The 20,732-nt window shown below is 45.0% G+C and overlaps 2 protein-coding genes across 3 annotated transcripts in view; one reads left to right on the top strand and one right to left on the bottom strand.

Annotated features, from left to right (window-relative positions):
* The window catches only part of eps8l2 (EPS8 signaling adaptor L2), a 598,035-nt gene that overhangs the window by 324,782 nt on the left and 252,521 nt on the right, over positions 1-20,732 (bottom strand). The window lies entirely within an intron of this gene.
* The window catches only part of saxo4 (stabilizer of axonemal microtubules 4), a 169,356-nt gene that overhangs the window by 97,747 nt on the left and 50,877 nt on the right, over positions 1-20,732 (top strand). The window contains exon 12 of the mRNA XM_078549101.1: positions 15,551-15,631. Within this exon, the coding sequence (XP_078405227.1) occupies positions 15,551-15,629 (79 nt within the window). The 3' untranslated portion in view covers positions 15,630-15,631. The remainder of the gene's footprint in view (positions 1-15,550; positions 15,632-20,732) is intronic.

Below are 20,732 nucleotides of genomic sequence, written 5' to 3'. Positions count from 1 at the left end.
GGAGATTTACAAGAATGTTGCCAGGACTTGAAAGTTGCAGCTATGAGAGGAGATTGGATAGGCTAGGGTTGTTTTCCTTAGAACTGAGGGGGCTAAGGGGTGACCCAATTAAGGTGTACAAAATTGAAGGGCCTAGATAGGGTAGATAGAAAAGACTTGTGTCCCCTAGCTGAGGTGTTAATTACCAGGGGGCATAGGTTTAAGGTGATTGGTAGAAGGATTAGACGGGACATGAGGAAAAACTTTTTCACCCAGAAGGGGGTGGGTGTCTGGAATTCACTGCCTAAGTTGGTGGTTGAGGCTGAAATGTTCAACTCATTTAAAAGGTTCCTGGATCTGCATCTGAAGTGCTGTAACCTGCAAGGCTACGGACCAGATGCTGGAAAGTGGGATTAAAATGAGCGACTAGTTTTCTTTTTCCTCTTTTTGGCTAGTGCAGACATGATGGGCTGAATGGTCTCTTTCTGCACCGTAGCTTTTCTATGGCTCTATAGTTCTAAGAGAGATCCAAATATAATTCATCGTGGAAACCAAACCACAAACTACCCTCGTCCCAGGAATCAACCTCGTGAACCTACACTAAACTGCTTCCAATCCATGTATATCCCTCCTTAAGTAAGGAAACCAAAGCTGTACGCAATTCTCTAGGTGAGGTCTCACCAATACCCTGTACAATTATAGCAAGACTTCCCTACTTTGTACTTCATCCTCCTTGAAATAAAGGCTAACATTCCAATTGCATTCCTAATTGCTCGCTGAGCTTCCCAGTGTTGCAGTTCCTCAGCACTGCCCTGAAATGTCAGCTTAGATAATGTGCTCTAGTCCCTGGAGTGGGGCATGAATCCATAACATTCAAACTCAAAGGCAAGAGCTGACACCATGAAGTGCTGATATACAATTGTTATGAGGTCTTGCTCAGAATGATTTTGGTATTACTGCACAACTTGCATCATATCAACATTTACTAGAGCAGTCATGAAACTAATTTGTTGTATTAAGCTATTTGGACTCAGAAAAGGTGAAAAACAACTTCATCAAAGTTGAATTCAGCTACAACAACATAAAAGCAAAATACTGCGGATGCTGGAAATCTGAAACAAAAACAAAAAAAGCTCGAAAAACTCAGCAGGTCTGACAGCATCTGCGGAGATGGGTACAGTTAACATTTTGAGTCCTTATGACTCTTCATCAGAACACATTGAATTCAGCTATACTGAATGAGCATCCGGTTGTATTATGGGGGAAGCTAAAATGTATACAAGTGGTAGATTTAGGGATTTTTGAAGGGGTAAGTATGAAACATTAATACCTGACAAGGTTCTGGGGCACGGCACCCTAGGAAATTATTTTTGAAGCAGTTTCTAGCCCTTTGAACTATACTATGATTCAGCATTAAGGAGTGGGAGACTGAGAGAGCTCAGATACACTAAAGAGACGGAGATCCATGTTGATACGTTTTAACACTTGGGCAGCCGATCAGCAGAATGCACCAGATGGTTCCCCTTTCTTGCAGTGAAGAGGTCATTACGCTTTTGATGCCCAGGTCACATTTAAATCCAACAGTAAGCAGCTGTAATTACCAAATGGGTATCAGTTGGTGGGTTTTCCACTGGCAATTGCAGCTGAGACCTGGAATTGGGGAGTTGGCAAGGGTGAAGGTGTTGAGTGGGTGCGGTTGGGGGAGGGGTGGGTGGGGGGAGGGGGGGTGGTGGGTGCAGGTGGTGGCTGGAGGGAGGAGTTGCAAATGTCAGCACATTATGAGGGAATGGGGAACGTTACACGGACAGAGATGCTGGGCGGGATTTTTAGGACCCGTCAGCAACACACATCATCGTGGGTGGGGTGGGAAAACTTGGCCAAAGGAATGGAGTTTTGGCCACTCTCCAAATTTTCCCATCCCACCTGCGATGATGCCCCCCACCCACTGGCTGGACTGGAAAATCCCAGCTGATGTTTTTCAAATGATTTATTAAACTTAAGACCTCGTCTCAGGCAGGCATAAAACATCCATAAAACATTGTACTATTAAAGAAGAGCAATGGAGTTCTCCTGGCATGTCTCCAGTATTTTTGAGGAGCCAAAAAGATTGTTCCTGCTCCTTATAGCTGCACAAATATGCAAGTATAAAAATTATTTGTGACTGTTTTTTGAGTAATTCCTTTAAGGACTGCTATGTAGCCCACTCAACACGAGTACAAAATATGACAGCAGCCTGAGTCTGATGAGGTATATTTGTCACCTTTATTTTGAGATCTTTACTGCCTTGTTCATCACCCCCTTGCCAGTTTCAGTGATTTTTAAAATCAACCCAGAGAAATTCTGCTAGTAAGAAGTGGCACTGTAGACTTTTGCTGTGTGCTACCTGCTTGGAATCTGTGCTGTGACCTCACAGGTGCATGTCTAGTGGCCTCTCAGGATACTGGAGTCTGTGTTGTGAATCCTCATTGGCGCTGAAGCCTGTGCTGTGATCTCTCATGCCTTTGAATCATAGAATGGTTACAGCACAGAAGGAGGCCATTTGACCTGTTGTGTCCATGCCAGCCCTCTACATGTGCAACTCAGCTAAACCTCTTCCCCTGCCATTTCCCCCTAGCCCTGTTTTTTTTCCCTTCAGATAATTATCTCTCTCTCTCCATCAACTCTGGCCAGATCCCTCATGATTTTGAACACCTCTATCAAATCTCCTCTTAATCTTCCCTTCTCCAAGAAGAACAGTCCCAACTTCTCCAATCTATCCACGTTCCTGAAGTTCCTCATCCCCGGACCCATTTCCATAAAGTTTTTCTGTGCCCTCGCTTATACCGACACATACTTCATGAAGTGTGGTGCCCAGAATTGAACATAATACTCCAGTTGAGGCCAAGCCAGCATTTTTAGTTTTAAAAACCAACCTGTTTTATACAGGTTTTTACTCTATGCTCCTATTTATAAATTCCAGGATCCTGTATGCTTTATTAACTGCTTTCTCAATCTACCCTAACACCTTTTAACAATTTGTGTAAATATATCCCCAGGTCCCTCTGCTCCTGCATCACCTTTAGAATTGTACCCTTTATTTTATATTGTCTCTCCTCATTCTACCAAAATGAATCACTTCATATGCTTCATTCTGCATTAAACTCCATTTGCCACTTGTCTGCCCATTCCACCAGCCTATGTCTTTTTGAAGTTTATCACTATTCTGCAACACAGTTTACAATAATTCCAAGTTTTGTCATCTGCAAATTGTGAAATTGTGCCCTGTGCACTCAATTGTAGGTCGTTACAGTAAGGCCTCGCTTAACGTCAACTCACTTAATGGTGTTTCACATTAACGTCCTTAATGAAGTAGCGTCAGTATATCTGTTTAACGTTGCCAGTTTCACTTTAATATCATTTGCCGCAGATGGCCTATCTGTTCACATGACCTTTTCCACAGTGCTTCACCCTCTCCCTTAGTTCTTCTTCCTCTTGCTCCCGGCCTTGCCTCTCCCACCCTTGCTGACTCCCAGTCTTGCTTTTCCCGCCTTTGCCAACTCTTGGCCTTGCCTCCTGGCCTCTGTTCTTAACTTAGTCCTCAGGGCCTGATCTTAGTCCTCAGTGGCTCCTGATTTCTGGCTCCTGCTGCTGGCATCATTCCTGGTTTCGCTTCTGAACTTGCACTGAAGTCCTGGGCTCTATCTACTGGCAGAAGTTGGTTCATGTAGGCTTCAGCTGCTACCTGCACTGACCAACCTCTACCATTAGATGGAGTCTAGCCAATCTAAAAGTACTGTGTACTAAGGTGGTTACTGTAATTCTTTTAAAGAATTTAATTGTATAATGTATTTCTTTTATACTTAGTGTTGTATTTTATTTCGCAAGTTATTTCAGCTAGGAATGCACAGTGCTCACATGTATGGTATGGTATGGTATTCCAACTTGTACATTGGTTTTTGCAGGCAAGAAATGTCCGAAGGAATCTAACTCTGGATTTAACATTGATTCCTAAGGATTAATTTAAGGTTGTTTCACTTAAAAGTTCCAATTTTCAGGAATGCAACTACAACTCTAAATGAGGACTTGTTGTATATCAAGAAAAACAGGAGTCCCAACAAGAACCCTGTGGGGAAGCCCACTGTATATCTTCCTCCAGTCCAAAAAACAACTGTGCACCACATCTCCTTGGCCTGCTGCATTGTTCCAGTGAAGCTCAACGCAAACTGGAGGAACAGCACCTCATCTTCTGACTAGGCACTTTACAGCCTTCCGGACTGAATATTGAGTTCAACAATTTTAGATCATGAACTCTCTCCTCCATCCCCACCCCCTTTCCAATCCTCCTTTTTTCCAATAATTTATATAGATTTTTCTTTTCCCACCTATTTCCATTATTTTAAAATGTATTTCCATCCATTGTTTTATCTCTACCTTTTAGCCTATTTTGATCCCTTCCCCCCATCCCACCCCCACTAGGTCTATCTGTACCTTGCTCGTGCTGCTTTCTACCCTTAATGTCACCTATTATCATATTCCTTAGATAATATCAACACCTCTTTGTCCTTTTGTCTATGACATCTTCTGGCTATCTCCACCTATCACTGGCCCTCTATCCAGCTCTATCTGTCCCACCCCCCCCTTAAACCAGCTTATATTTCACCTCTTTTCTATTTTTCCTTAGTTCTGTTGAAGAGTCATACGGACTCGAAACGTTAACTGTGTTCCTCTCCGCAGATGCTGTCAGACCTGCTGAGTTTTTCCAGGTATTTTTGTTTTTATTTTGGATTTCCAGCATCAGCAGTTTTTTGCTTTTATCTTAGTGTTTACCACATCTGTTTCCTGCCACTCAGTCAATTTCTTATCTATGCTGCTACTATCCCTTTTATTTCATGGGCCCTAACTTTGCTGACAAGTTGGTCATGTGGCATTTTATCACATACCTTTTGGAAGCCCGTGTCAGCTGCCGTATTTTTAAAAATTCTTTCTTGGATTATGGAGTGTCGCTGGCTAGGCCAGCATTTACTGTCCATTCCTAATTTCCCTTGAGAAGGTGGTGAGCTGTATTTTTAAACTACAGCAGTTCATCTGGCATATGGACATCCACAATGCTGTCAGAAAGGGAGTTCCAGGATTTTGAACCATTGAAGGAACAGCAATATATTTCCAAGTCAAGAGAGTGAGTGGCTGGAGGGGAACCTGCATCTGCTGCTCTTGTCCCTGTGGAGGTTATGGGTTTGGAAGGAGCTGTCGAAGGAGTCTTGACATGTTCCTGCAGTTCATCTTATAGATGGGACACACAGCTGCCACTGTGTGCCAGTGATGGAGGGAGTGAATATTTAAGTTGGCGGATGGGGTGCCAATCAAACAGGCAGCTCTGTCCTGGATGTTGTTGAGCTTCTTGAGTATTGTTGGAACTGCACTCATCTAGGAAAGTGGATAGTATTCCATCAAACTCCTGACTTGTGCCTGTAGATGGTAGACATCATCTGGGGAGTTAGGAGGTGAGTTACCTGCCACAGAATTCACAGCCTCTGACCAACTGGTCAATAATAACCCCCAAGATGTTAATGGTGGGGGATTTAGCAGTGGTAATGCTGTTGAATGCCATGGGGAGATGGGTAGATTCTGTCTGTTGGAATTGGTCATTGCCTGGCACTTCTGTGGCTTGAATGTTATTTTCCATTATCAGCCCAAGCCTGAACGTTGTTTAGGTCTTGCTCTATACAGCATGGACTACTTTGTTAACTGAAGAGTTCTGAATGGAACTGAATGCTGTGCACTCAGCCGTGAATGTCCCCACTTCTGACCTTAAGATGTGAAGGTCATTGATGAAGCAGATGATGTTTGGGCCTAGGACACTACCCTGAGGAACTGCTGCGGCAACGTCCTGGGACTGAGATGATTGACTTCTAACAATCACATCTTCCTTTGTGCTAGGTACCACTCCAGCTAGTGGAGAGCTCCCCCCCCAGCCCCCGATTCCCATTGTCTCCAATTTTGCTAGGGCTCCTTGATGCCACACTCGGTCAAATTCTGCCTTGATGTTAAAGGCAGTCATTCTCACCTCACCTTTGGAATTCAACTCCTTTGTCCATGTTAGGACCAAGGTTTAAATGAGGTCAGGGACTGAGTGGCTCTGGAAGACCCCAAACTGTGTATCGATGAGGTTGTTGCTGAGTAAGTGCTGCTTGATTGCACTGTTGATGGCACCTTCCAGGACTTTTCTGATGATTGAGAGTACTGATGGGATGGTAATTAGCCAAATTGGATTTGTCCTGTGTTTTGTGGACAGGCCATACTTGTTGAGTAGATGCCAATTTTGTAGCTGTAATAGAATAGCTTTGCTCTGGCCAGAGCTAGTTCTGTAGCACAAGTCTTTGGCATTACTGTTGGGGCCCATAACATTTGCTATATCCAGTGCAGTGAGCCATTTCTACAGATCATGTGGAGTGAATCAAATTGGCTGAAGGCTGGCATTTTGATTCTGGGAATCTCTGCAGAAGGCCAAGATGGATCATCCACTTGGTATTTCTCTCTGAAGATGGATGCAAAAGCTTCAGCCTTGTCTTTTGCACTGATGTGCTAGGCTGTGCCATCATTGTGGGCAGGGATGTTTGTGGAGCCTCCTCCTCTCATTGGTACCTCATTTTTAGGTACACATGGGACTGCTCCTGGAATCCACTCCTACATTCCTCATTGATCCCCTGACTTGATGGGAATGGTAGAGATATACCGGACAATGAGTTTACAATTGTGGTGAAATACAAATCTGTTGCTCCTGATGGCCCACAGAGCCTCAGAGATTCCCAGTATTGAACTGCTAGGTCTGTTCCAATTCTATCCCATTTAGCGCAGTGAGTGTGCCACATCATACAGAGGATGTCACTTATCGTGTTAAGATGGAACTTTGCCTTAACAATGACTCTGAAATGGTCACAGTCTGTGTTGTGACTGTTGTGACACTCTTGTGCCCCTGGAGCCTGTGCTGTGACCTCTCATCTCTCCACTGCCTGTGCTGAGTGCCCCTGTGTCAACATTGTCCAGATTGTGTCACTTCAGCAGATCTGAGCTCAGTGACTGCAAATCCCAAGCAAAAGATGACTAAGGAGGTAATTGAAGTTAAAAGAAATTGATCTAATGATACTTTTGGCAGAAAATAGCAAACTATCAATATGTTGGCAAGGCATGAGCAGAGGGGGATTAGATTGCAAATTATTCTAACTTTACATTTCTGATAATCAACAGTAATGGTAATAGATCTCTCCAGGGATGTTCCCAAAGTTTCCCTGAAGAGGTCAAACATCCCTGCCCACTCATGGGAGTCCGTGGTTTGTAACCAACCAAACTGGAGACAGTTTATTGGGAAGGGACCAAACACATTGAGAGATTTCATCCAGGAGCAGACAGAGGTGAAGTCGAGGGTTCAGAGAGAGCACACAAACCTCCAACACTTCATCTGATTGACTCTTCAAGAACCACCAGCCTGAATGCGTCAAAGTCTGCAGATTGTGAATTGGACTTATCAGCCATCTCAGAACCCATCGAACCGGAGTGGGAACAACTCATCCTCAATCCTAATAAAAAGAATAGATTTCAGTTAATCTTAAATATTGCTGCTTTTCAATTAATTGATTGAAATTTCTCTCATGTTTTTTCTTTGTCTGTTTCTCTTGCTCCCCTTCCTTTCCTTCTTCCCCCCCCAAAAAATATGGAATGAACTGAGGGAGATGTACGACAGCATTGCTTCTGATGATGTATCATCTAGAGAATCAGAACTAGAGTGGGTGGAAGATGGAACATTAGCAATTCTGTTGACTATTTCATAGCAAAAAAAAAAGCTGCGACCACCCCAAAAGAACTATTAATTCAAAAACAACAACGTACAATTCAAAAGTAGTGCTTAAAACATAGAAACATTTATGGCACAGAAGAAGGCCATTCAGCCCAACACGTCCATGCCAACTGAAAAAGATCCATCCAGCCTCATCCCATTTCCCAGCTCTAATCCATAGCCCTGTAGTTTATGGCACTCAGGATCATTTCCAAGTGCTTGCGATGAGAGTTCCTGCCTTTATGACCCTTTCAGGCAGTGAGGACCTGATCTGTGTTTAGAGTTGGGTTTAAAGGGGTTTCTTTAGGGTTTGCCTGTTGACCTAAGAATGCTACCATAGAATGTTATTCTTAAAAAAAACCTTCCTTGTTTATTTATGGATCTATATATATATATATCTGTGCCCTACACAAGGGCCTGAATTTTCCATTTGGCGGGGGAGGGTGGAGCGGGAGCGGGCGCGGACTCGATCGCCACCTGTGATCGGGTCTGCGCTGCCATTTTATGTGGGTAGGCCAATTAAGGCCCGTCCAGCATATTTCTCCATTCCTAAGGATAGCGGGAGTGTGCGGGTGGCGGCGGGCGTGCACAGAGCGCCGGGTCCAATGGCGACCCGGCAGCCTGTTTAAAAGAAGGCCTGGCAGCCTCCTGTAGGCTGCTCACAATGGCAAATGCAAGGCCACAGCAGAGAGCTTCTGGTGAGCAGGCCAGTCCAGAGGGTAGGCCAGCGGGACATGCCAGGTCAGAGGGGAGGGCGGGGGGCCAATGTGCCCCTCATTTCTCAGATGATTGCCTTGCTGCCCTCCTCGAGGAGGTGACAGCATGGCAGGAGATGCTGGTCCCTCAGGATGGGAGGAGGAGGCCCCCCCACATGACAAAACGTGCCTGGGAGGAGGTGGTGGAGGTGGTGAGCTCCTGCGATGTGGTGCGGCGCACCGGATCCAGTGTCGCAAGCTCTTCAACTACTTGTTGCGCTCTGGCAGAGTGAGTGCCATGTTGGCATTGGGCATTTATCCCAGCAGGTCGGCCCTCCCAACCCCCACCCCCCCAAGTCCGAGTGTAGTGACTGCATTGACTCATTGACGGCATTTGTCCTTTGCTGGGTGGGCCAGCAGATATTGCCCATGCCAAGGTCACCCTGAGAGGGTGATGTGATGTGTTTTCCCCCCGCAGCACGTGTTACACTGAGTCCCACATGACTGGTGTGGGGGCAACCTGCAGGAGCTACAGCTAGGCGCTGTGTTTGAACTCCAGAACATGTCCTAGTCAGGGTGATGAGATGCTGGGAGGAGAGCTTCAAGGTGGCAATGAACCACCTGCTGTGCTCTGCGCTCTACGTGCTTTCGCCTCCTTGCTATGGAAGAATATACCATGTGGTGCCTAATGTGATGTAGGCAGCATGTGTCCAACGAGGTGGGATGGGGAGCAGGCCTAGCATCTTTGTGTGAGTGTTTGGCAGCAGCGGGGTGAGGACGCACTGAAGCTCTGATATGTCCCACTCTGGTTGGGGTGGGCCGTGCGAGAAGAGAGTCCATGTGCAATTTGCACAAATCAATGCTCTTCTCTCATTTTCAGGAGAAGAATGCTCATAATGCCGCTGAGCGGGTGAGGACTGGCGGCGGCCAGGCACAGTTAGCCATTCTTAGCCACTTCGAGCAGAAGGCCCTGGATCTGGAGAGGCGTCATGTGCCCAGGTCCACTGGTGTCGATAAGGCTGGGGTGCCACGGCCAGGTATTTATGCCCAATAGTGAGGTCAGCATTGTCCTCACAACAGTGCTGAATGTTAAATGATTTAATTTTGCAACATGGCTTGACCACTGGCTATGGAAGGATGAGCACATAATGATCCAGGGGACAGGGATGCACTTTGTCATTGTCTCCACGTTAACTGATCCACTGTCCTTGTTCTTCCTTTCAGCATCAGCGGAGCAGGGTCAGGAGGAGGAGCAGCAGAGGCCCCCTCTCACACCTGAGGGCCCTGAAGTCTCATCAGCTTCACAACATTTCTCTGAGGCAGGCACCAGCGCAGATACTAGCACCTCGGTGGGAATTCGAACAATGGCTAGTGTCCCGGGACACAGCGGTGAGGGCACTTCACAGTCGCTGGAGGAGCTGACAGTGTCCATGGCGCCAGCAGTCGGAGGACTGCAGGGGACCAGGCACCTGCTCAGCTGGTGCCTGATGATGTGCCTCTGGAGTGCGGCTGGGTGTGGGGGAGCATCTGGGGGAGACGCATGAGGCTATGCTTGGCTTGGTCTCTGCGGTGGAGGAGTCTACGTGGACGCTCATCGAAGCAATGAGCCAAATGTGCAAGCGCCATGCGTCCTCCATGGAGAGAGTGGCGACTCTCATGGAGAGGCTCCTCCAGGAGACCCGTCAGGGCTTCCAGGGGATGCGCTCTGACCAGCAGGCTCTCATATCGGCATTGACCTCAGCTGGTCAGTGCCAGTGTGGGAGATGGTGTGAGCATCAAATTCCCCAGCTCGGTGCCCATCCATCCACGGTGAGCAGGGAGGTCCAAAGCGACCTCATGTCGGCGCAGCAGCTGCCTGTCGTCTCTGCGGGCTCCTCTCAGGGCGCTGCGGATGAGGGCGGCAGCTTCTCCACCCCTCTCCCAGTGACTGTATCATCCAGTGAGGCTGCGACGACTGGGGAGATGCCAGATGTGGAACTGGCAGCTCCCTCCCAGGCGGGGCCAGCACAGGCTCCACAGGCCAGAGGACGATCGCCAAGGTCATCAAGGCCAACAGGACAGCAGAGTCAGCAGGCTGTCTCAGATGCCACTCCCAGCGATGGGGCAGCACCAAGACGTAGCACCAGGAAACAAAAGCATAGGGCACATTGGGCACACCATGGGCTTCTCACTGGTGGTAATTAGTTGGCCCGAGATGAGGCCCTTATGATTTAATTTGAATTGTAACACCTTTGCCTTTTTTTTTTGTAATTAGCTGCTTTGTTTGACACATTAAAATCAGATATGTCACCATGGCTGAGGGTGCCTCTTTTATTCTGCATGTGTATGGTTTCCAAAACTGTAATGAGTGCTTTTTTGGATATTCAGCTTTATGAACAAAGCCCTTAGTAACTGTTGCTAACCTGGCAGATTTTGCACTTAGGTGTCGAGTGTCGAGCTGACAGCCCAGGCTTGTCCTGGTGGACCATCTGTGGTGTGCTAGCTGAAGGTTTGTGGGATTAAAGCCTCCCGGGTGTCCCTGCCTCCCTGGAGTATGCCCGGATCAGCGCCTACCTCCTCAGCATTTCCCTGTGCGTGCTCATCCTTGGACTCACTACTGGACTCGTCGTGTTCAGCCGCAGCCACCGCGTCAACGTCTTCATTGTCCACTGCGTCCCCCCCTTTCCAGCACAAGATTGTGGAGAGCGCAGCATGCAATCATTATCAGTGACACACGATCTGGGGGGTACTGGAGTGCACCCTCTGAGCAGCCCAGGCATCGGAAGCGCATCTTGAGAAGACCGATGGCTCTCTCCACCATAGCCCTTGTAGAGGCATGGCTCCTATTGTACCGCTGCTCAGCTTCTGTTCTTGGATGGCAGAGAGGCGTCATGAGCCACCTTCTGAGGGGGATAGCCCTTGTCACCCAGCAGCCATCCATCAAGCCAGGCCGGAGCACTGAAGAGCCCCGGCACCTGGGAGTGTCTGAGGATGTAGGCGTCGTGGGAGCTGCCTGGGAAGTAGCACTTCACTACGGAGTGCTGATCTGAAGGTTATGAGTCCAGAAAAAGCAGCTGGTATGCGTTCTGAAGTACTGCAGATCACACACACTTGTAAAATCTGCATCTTGTGATCACACACTATCTGCACGTTCATGGAGTGGAAGCCCTTCCTGTTGATGAAGGCACCGGGCTCACCTGCTGGCGCCTTGATGGCCACATGTGTGCAGTCTATAGCACCCTGGATGCGGGGGAAGCCAGCAATGGCCACGAAGCCTCTGGCTCACTATGCCTGACTTGCCTGGTCCTAACGGTTTTGGATGAAGGTCAATGCACGCCTGAACAGAGCGTCTGTAACCTGCTTGACACAAGTGTGGACAGCTGATTGGGAGACACCGCAAAGATCACCCACCGAGCCCTGGAAGGAGCCAGAGACACAGAAATTGAGGGCAGCTGTGACCTTCAGAACCACTGGCATGGGGTGTCCGCCCACACAGTTAGGGGATATCTCAGGCCCAATCATCTGACAGATATAGTTGACTTGTCTGCCTTGACAGTCGGAGCCTCCTTCGGCACTGCAGCTGACATATTGAGGTAACTGCTTTGTTGCCTGTAAACCCTGGCAGCAGGATAGTGGCATCTTCTGCGGCCCCTTCCGCCTTGGACTTCCTGTTGGCCCTGTGCCCCATGTGCCTCTGCCTATACTCCCAAAGGTGGCTCCCCTGGAGGCTGAATGTACACTCCTAGCCTCCTCCCCCTTCTAGCCCTCCCTTCTCAGAGGAGGTGTCTTCAGTGGAGAATTCAGCTCCCATTCCCAGGCTAAGGGAAGGCTTCCTGAAACCCGCAGAAAAGATTATTCACTATGGAGTGCTGACCTGAAGGTTAAGAGTCCAGAAAAAGCAGCTGGTATGCGTTCTGAAGTACTGTAGATCACACAGGCAAGTTTTTAAAACTTTCACAAATAAATACTTGACTGTTCATACTCTCAACCCCACTGAGCCCTCTTATCCTGCCCGTGGATGAGATTTATACAAATATGTCCTACCCGCCTGCCCGTTGCACCCGTGCGCCAGCCCAAAGATCACATGGGCACCGAAAAATCAGCATTGATTGAACACTTTAGGGCCTTAAGTGGCCCGTTAATTAATGGCGGGCGCGCGTCGGCCATGTTTGCATGCCCGCCCAGCTAAATATCGCGATAGTGCGTGATGACGTCGCCCGACATCACCACGCATCATTTTATGTGCAGTCGTGTGGGGTGATGGGAAAATTCTGCCCAAGGTTGTACTTCTGCTTCCTACCAGATCTCAGCCTTCATCATGTGACATTGCATCATAGCTACATCACTAGTTACATCAGTATCAGGTGCTCCTAATGTTAACCCTTTACAACCTCCACCATCCTCTCGGTGAAAAAATTCCTCTTGAACATTTCCTAATTCCATGGTAAAGATTGTAGCCTCAAAGAAGCTAGATTAGCTAAATTCCTTGTTATTAGATTGGATTTCAGGCTTTTATGCTTTAGTGCATCATATAATGTAATTCAAGTTGGTTTTCTGTGAAAATTGTAACCAAGAGCCACATGCATGATGTGTGGGAAAGAGCTATTTACAATGGGAGTGCAGTAGTATAATCAACTCATCCAAGCTGATGCTGCAACTAGGCTCAATGGTCTAGAATTTCCTTGAAGTTAATTGCATCACTGTGGAACCTTTAAAAAAGAATTGTGCTCATTGATTGCCCGCAGAGAGATTTGCAAATACCTTTCTTGGATCTGCTCATGCACACTCACATCGATGCAATTATTGGTATAGGACTCGTGTAAAATGGCTGTGAGCAATTGAAGTACACACAAACTCCTGTGCACCCTTTAAAAAGAAACTCCAACTTGCGCTTTGCAGCAGCAGAGAAGAGGGACAATGCTTGCTCTTTCACTTCAATCTCAAATGACTTCAGTGCATGGCCTCTCTACCTCCTTTTCTCTCCTTTAAGACCCTCCTTAAAATATACCTCTTTGACAAACTTTTGGTTATCTGCGTTTCTGTCTCCTTGTGTGACTCAGTGTCAAATTTTGTTTGATAATGCTCCATAAAGTGCAGTGGTACATTTTGCTACGTTAAAGGCGCTATGTTAATACAAATTGTTTAAAAGCAAAAATTTGTCCTGGTGTTCTACACTGACCTAATCAAGAGCTTACTGGAGATCCATCACATATCTAACTGCAATGGATATGTGCCAGGTTTGTTAGACTAATTCTTGAAGGGTCACTTGCAATCCTGGATATCTATCATAATCTCCAAAACACCAACAACAAATTTTGGACTCCTGCAGTGGTTTTGTTGATAAATCAAATATATGTTATGATGCTGAATCAAAGAAAGATCCACAATGTATGCCAGGTTAGCCAGTCATAGCTGAACTTGACATTGGGATGTTGCAATCGTGGAGCATAAACACAGGGTTGAGCTGAATGACCTGTGTCTGTGCTGTATATTCTATGAAATCCTATGTACCTATTCAATGTTCCACAGACTAGGAAGGGGGAAAGTTAACCAAGGTTCTTATTTTGGTCCATTGAACCGTAGTGGAAAGTACAAGTGAACTCCTGGTAAGATCAGAATAGGGGATGTGGCCCTTTTCTCAGGACTAATGCCTCATTAAAGATTGGACACTCGTTCGCAGCTCACAAAGTGCTGCCAATATTCTTAGAATAAGAATGAGTCACTACCTGAGGGTAGAATAAAAGGAATGTTGGATAAAAATTTCAATACTGGCCAGATATCTATTCCCTGAAGGTAACAGGAAAATCTTTGTAGTGCCTCCTGTTCAAAATAATCTTCTTCATTAACACGAGATGTGCTATGTTGTACAACAGAATCTTATTAGAAGTGTGAGCAATTATACATGAACTAAAACTGTACTGGGAAAACTGGTGCAAAAATAACCAAGCTACTGCACAGTGCTCGTATCGCACAGTGCTCATATCTTACAATGCCCTGCTATAATAACCTAATAAGCAGTAAGATTCTGGCCCCACTCAAACAATCCCACACAAAGCAATCCTGATTCAAAATGTATTATTTTTTAACAATGCAAACGTAAACGTATATATTGCATGATACGCTTGGGAGTTACAAGGACCTTAATTTAATAACCTGGGTCAGATAACAGCTTTTCATGTTATCGACAAAAAATCAGTGATAGCCCTCTCAGCTCATTGTGTTTGCATTCTCTTTGCTTATGTATACAGGCAGAGACTAGGCCACTGCTGGTGTAAAACACTCACCTATATTTGTATCATTGGTTTGAATTAAGAAGTAGGTATTGACCATAGGCCTCAGAATCAGTAATTTGACAACACCCATCAAGTCACAAAGCTCAAAACCCTACAAGCAAGAAGAGTTAATACTTGTACCAAATTCAGAAAACCCCCTTATGCAATCTGCCCAGTTTCAAAACTGGGAACCCCCATCCTACCCAAAGCAATCAAGGCAATTCAGAAGTTCAATTATATTCCACCCTGTAAGATGCAGGATGGAAAGGTACCAATATATCCCTATTCAGTTCGGGTTCTCAATGAAGTATTTATATGTACTTCAGTGCCTGTAATGTAGGAATGGTGTACTGGTTTGTAATTTTAATATCATTTTAATTCAACATTCCTTTTCCTTTAATATCCCATCCACCACTTCCCTGTTGCCTGCTGAATTTGTCTGTCTATTTTTGTGACTACATGATTGTTACATTTGCACATTTTTAACCTGATTACTTAGTCTATATATGAATTTTTCAATGCAAGTCACACTGCAATTTAGCCTTTAGGCTGTGAACATGTTCCTGAATAAAATACCATAGTTATTGTTTATAGGGACCTTTCAAACAATGAATAACTTTTGGGGTACAGTAACGATAGATAACCTACTTTGTAGGTCACTCAACTACAGCCCCTTTTGTGAAATATTAATTTTAACCATCAAATTATAACATTGTTCATTGTAAGACAATTTTGTAAAACAATTGGATTTAGAAAAGGCACTCTTTCAAACTATAATGATTACATAATAAACTACAGCCCTTTTATTCACATAGGACATTAAAGTCTGTTGACGAATTCTATGATGATCACACTTATGACCACAAACTGCGTCCGCCTGGGCTGACCCTCTGAGGGTAAGTGATGTTCTCTGCTGCAGCTGAAAGATTCCAGTGGGTGTCTGTAACCTTGAAACACATTCCTCTAATGTGAAGTTGCCAGATGTGAATCAGTTTCCTTCAAATTAACTAAATTGGAAACGGTGTGTACCATGGAACAAATTCTGGTCACCACATATGCTGGTCAATATACAGAGTTGATTTTCTTGGTTCCACAGTAGCTCAGAATTTTCTTTGGAAAGTAAATAGAGAATAATTGATTACTGAAGGCAGTAACATAATTGAGTGATCCAGAAAGTTAATATATAGCATATTAGATATCTAAGAAGTAGCTACAGATCCGCTCCTAACTGAGGGGTTTAGGTTGTTTATACATATAGAATAATAGATTCCTGGGAGTGAGCAACAGGCTGGAATGTACTCAAGATGTTCATATATTTTAAATATAGAAGAATATATATTGTCTTATGGTCAAACACCTTTACAGGGATGAGCATATGAAAACAGTTTGGAATTTTTCTCTTTGATTTTGTATTTTTTAAACAGCTATGGTTAAATATTAAGGTTGTGAGCAATCTGATTTAGCTTTAGAAAACGGCTAAGGTGGGTGATGGAGGTGCTGCCCAGGTAATAGAGTTTGTGCTATGGACCAAAGATAATTGCTTCAGCCTTCCTAATGTTAGCTGGAGGAAATTATAGTTCATCCAAGATTGGCTAACAGCCAAACAGTCTGATAGCACAGAGTGAGAAGTGATGGACAGGTAGAGCTGGATGTTATCAGCATACATGTGCAAGTTGACCCTATGTCTGCAGATAATTTTGCCAAGGGGAAGATGTGGGTCTGGAAGAGGGAGGATGAATCTTTGGTTATTTCCAAGGTGCAAGTGCAGGGGTGTGAAGAGAAACCATTGGCAGAGATGCTCGAGTTATAATTGCATAGGTATGAGTGGATTTAAGTGAGGGCAATCTCATGGACTTGGAAAAGAAAGGTGGAAAGTGGAGAAGATGTGTTGCAGTGCAGAAGGACACTGTAATCAGTAGTTTTGAAGACTGCAGAGAGGTCGAAGAGTATGTAGAGTGATAATGCACCACAATCACAGATAATGTCACTCATGACTTTGGCCATTTCAGTACTGTGCAGAGGACTGGAAAGCTGATTGGAAGGATTGAAACAGAGTTGAGAGAGGGGTTTGCACAGACCTGGGAGCCAACAACACTTTCAAGGATCTTGGAGAGAAAAGGTGGTTGGAGATGGGAACATAGTTAGCAATTCCAGAGAGGTCAAGAATGAGGTTTAAAGGAGTGACGACAGCAGCTTTGAAAGGGAGGAGGGAATAGGTGCATGAGGATAGAGAATGGCAGCTATCATGAGGATAACAAAAGGAAGTTGAATGTTGACTATTTCACTGGGAATGGGATTGCGTGATCAGGAGATGACACATATACATGCAAGGGCATTTCAGCCCTTAATGGAGGCAACTGAGGGAAAAACGGTAAACAGTGACAGGGGGTGAAAGTTCAAGCTGGCAAAGGCAATTTTCGAATTGATGTCAGGAAGTTGCTAATTACATAGAACTTGATCTGGTAGAATGGACTTCTGGGTTGGGTTTTGGAAACGGGCCCTGGAATCATTTAAGGACTAACTGGATTCTGTTGTGTGTGCATGTGCGTGCATGCGTGCTGTTTTTATTCGTCTTTAAAACTGATGATCGTCGTTCTACATATTCAGAAGGTTGCTTTGATTTATATAATTAAAATGGCAATCAACAATGTTACGGCAGATCTTATACAATTGCATTGCTCTTTGAAAGAAACTGATTTGGCAACTTAGTTGCTTCAATTGTGGTAAAATGCTTTGCAGCAATCTGGAGAACTGTTAGGACTGTATTTTTCTTTCAATATTTGGACAAGAGCTCTAGTCCTGTGTCTGCGTCTGTGTCTGTGCTAATAATGAGTTCAAACAGAGTTAAAATACTTGGAGGTATATTAAAGGTTAAATGAACCGACGCACTCATGGCCAATATTAGGATTACATTGAGATGTGCCTAGAGAAGAATGTATGCTTGCAGCCAGTTGAACATAATCTTGCCGATCTTTCTACCATTTCATCTTTCAATTTTACACTACAATGATCAGTTAAGGGACCATTACATCACCCCTTTTAGTCAAATCTAGGACATATCAAAATCAAATTTTTTCATAAGGCATGTAAATTAATCAGGTTGTGAAGTTCCATTGAGGCGAGATTGCCCCTGCTTGCTATTCCTAATCTTAGATGTAAGTATGAAGAACACATTTCGGATTTCTGTAGAATAAATAATAAATAGCATAAATAGCGGAAGAGCAAACTTTCTCCATTGTTATCAGAGGAGATAATTGCTCTGCTGTAACACAAAAAAAATTCAAAATACTGGAGATGTTGGAAATCTGAAATGGAAACAGAAAAAGCTGGAAATATTCAATCGGTCTGGCAGCATCTGTGGAGAGAGAAACAGGATTAATATCTTGGGGCAATGATCTTTCATCAGAATTGGGAAAGTTAGAGGTGTCATAGGTTTTAAGAAAGTAAAGAAAGTAAAGGAAGACAAAGGGGGAGGAGGAAAGAACAAAGAGGAAAGGCTGTGATGGTGAAGGAAAAAGTGATTAAATGGCAAAAACTGCAAGGCCAAAAAAGAGGTGATAATAGGAAAAAGAAAGAAACACACGAATGCCCCCTCAGGGGTAGGTTTGGAGGTGAGGGGCATTTAATCAGGTGGGAGGGTGTGGGGTGGGAACCCCGCTGCCTCCTTGATGCCACCAGATTGAGTCCAGAGCGGGACAGCTCGTTGACAGCCTTACTGCCCAGACGCTAATTGAAGCCTGAAAGTGGCCTATTTAAGAGGCTCATTCTGCCCAGCGGGTGGGAGAGTCACCACACAGGAAGCCTGAGAAGAAACTCTGTTGGGTTTGCTTGTGGGCTTCTATGGGGGGGGGGGGGGGTGCCGTGGGGTTGGGGGTGATGGTCAGGTAGGGGCCTTGATCAATGACACTTGGTACCTGATCAAGGGACCCGGTTTCAGGTAGGAAGTGCCAGCAACAGCACCCTCCTGCCCTTTCTTCCAGACTCCTCCCTCCCCTAGTCAGTGACCCCTTGCCCCGAAACCCATCCCGCCCTCACTCACCCGTGACCTGGGTCCCTTGCCGATCCTAAGCCTCTGGTGAGTGCATTACCAGCAGCAGTCATTACTGACCGGCAATGGAGATCTGCCGGCCTCTGATTTGGGCGGCGGGGGGGCGCGGTGGCTCTCAGAAAGGTAGCCCTAAATACTGAGGAGGGCCTGACGGTAGTCAGTTAAGTTCCTGATGGCATTTAATTCTACTAGGCCATCCCCAGTGGAGGAGGGTTGTTGGGGATGGAGTGTAGTTCAGGATGCCACAGAGACCAGCCCCTTCAGAATGCTGGGAATGGAGGGCATGATGTGTTTGGTGGCGGCGTCATGCTGGAGGTGACAGAATGGTAGAGGATGTTTCATTGAATGTTGATGCTGGTGAGGTGAAAGTTGAGGACAGGGGAATCCTTGTCATGGTTCTGGGAGGGAGGGGATGGACATGATTGCCAAAGTGTGAGCAATGGGATGGACACATTCAAAGGCACTATCAGCGACAGAAGAGGGAATCCTCCATTGTGAATAAAGGAAGACATTGTTCTGGTGTATTGCAAGCTCCATTCCTTATTTTCTGCTATTCAAAATAAACTTGCTATCCGTTCTTTGATTTAACCTTCCTTTTAAGTCAATCTTCCAGGAAGTTTTGTTTTTCTTATCCAAAGTTTTATATCCAATTTAGAAATAATTTACATCCAGCAAGTACTCTGTAATTTCTGCCTGACGTTTTACTGTTGTTATTCTTCTGTTCTCCAACTCATAAATGCTGACCCTTGAATTCTTTATTGGATTGTAAATTGGGAATTTTTTCTGTCAAATTTTACCATGTTCACACTTCTAAATTAACCAGAAATTTAAATTTACCGCATTTACTATAAATGTTTCTCAACAGAATTAACTTTGCACAAAATTGCTGCCAACCTCTGGTTATGCAAAATATTCTTTCTATATTGCTGAAGAAAGAGACATGTCAAAGCTTTTCATCTTGCACTCACCAGGATACTTCACAAGAAAACCAATACAAGTGGAAAACAACAATTTATACTGTATGAGAAGAGAGCGTTGATTGGTTCAGGTGTTGCCATGGAGAATGCACCAGTGATGGTGACTGACGGTAGAGGATGCCAAGCATTGTTTGAAATTTAAACCAGGCAGCTTAACCCTGATTGGTCAAGGCGTTGCCCTGAGGAATGAGTCAGCAAATAGCTGTCACTTATTTTGTTTAGCTGAAACAGGCATAATGTGTGTACATGTACTTTCTATCTGCAAAGAACAAGGCCCTGTGTATTGTATATATGTAGTTTACCTAGGTGCACCACACTGCGAGTCTGCCTGACAATCTTAAATTGGTTGTCAGCGTATTCTTAGCACACTGAGGATTATTTAGCAAATGTTGTCCAATCGTGGAATCACATCTAATGTTGAACACTGTTTTGAGTTTTGCAAGCATGGGCTGGTTGGGTATGGCCTATGGCTTGCCCGTTGTGAACAGTGGTTGGGACATGCTGTTTCATCCGATTTGCTAATGTTTCTTGATTTACAGAGAATTCATGCCCCAGTAACCTTACAATATGTTTGCTGTAGCTTAAACAGATCTGCACTAAAGTCCATCGGAAGGTACTTTCATTCAGGACTGGTGTAAGTCATCTCAGAGTGGTTAAGAATGGTTTCAAATCTTGCCTGGAAGGTTTTGCTAATAGCATTCACTTCTCATTTGTATAGTTCTTTGTAATGCCAGATGCAGAGTCAAACAGGCTTACATAGAACATTAGTGATGTGTGAGTACAGCTACAAGATACATTTAAAGAGTTAGGACCAATTTGGGGGAACAGACATATAGGAAGCCTTTAGAGAGCTTGAAATGACATATCAACCCATTAGCAGCCTTTGCTTAGTCAGAAGGGACAGGAGATTATGAATGGCAAACAAAAATGAAAGGAAAGGGAATCCAAGGTATGGGTGTGAACCTGCAGGTA

The sequence above is a fragment of the Cetorhinus maximus genome, chromosome 9 (assembly GCF_964194155.1).
Source record: "Cetorhinus maximus chromosome 9, sCetMax3.hap1.1, whole genome shotgun sequence".
In the NCBI taxonomy this organism is placed as follows: domain Eukaryota; kingdom Metazoa; phylum Chordata; class Chondrichthyes; order Lamniformes; family Cetorhinidae; genus Cetorhinus; species Cetorhinus maximus.
This window is presented reverse-complemented; position numbering and strand designations above follow the sequence as displayed.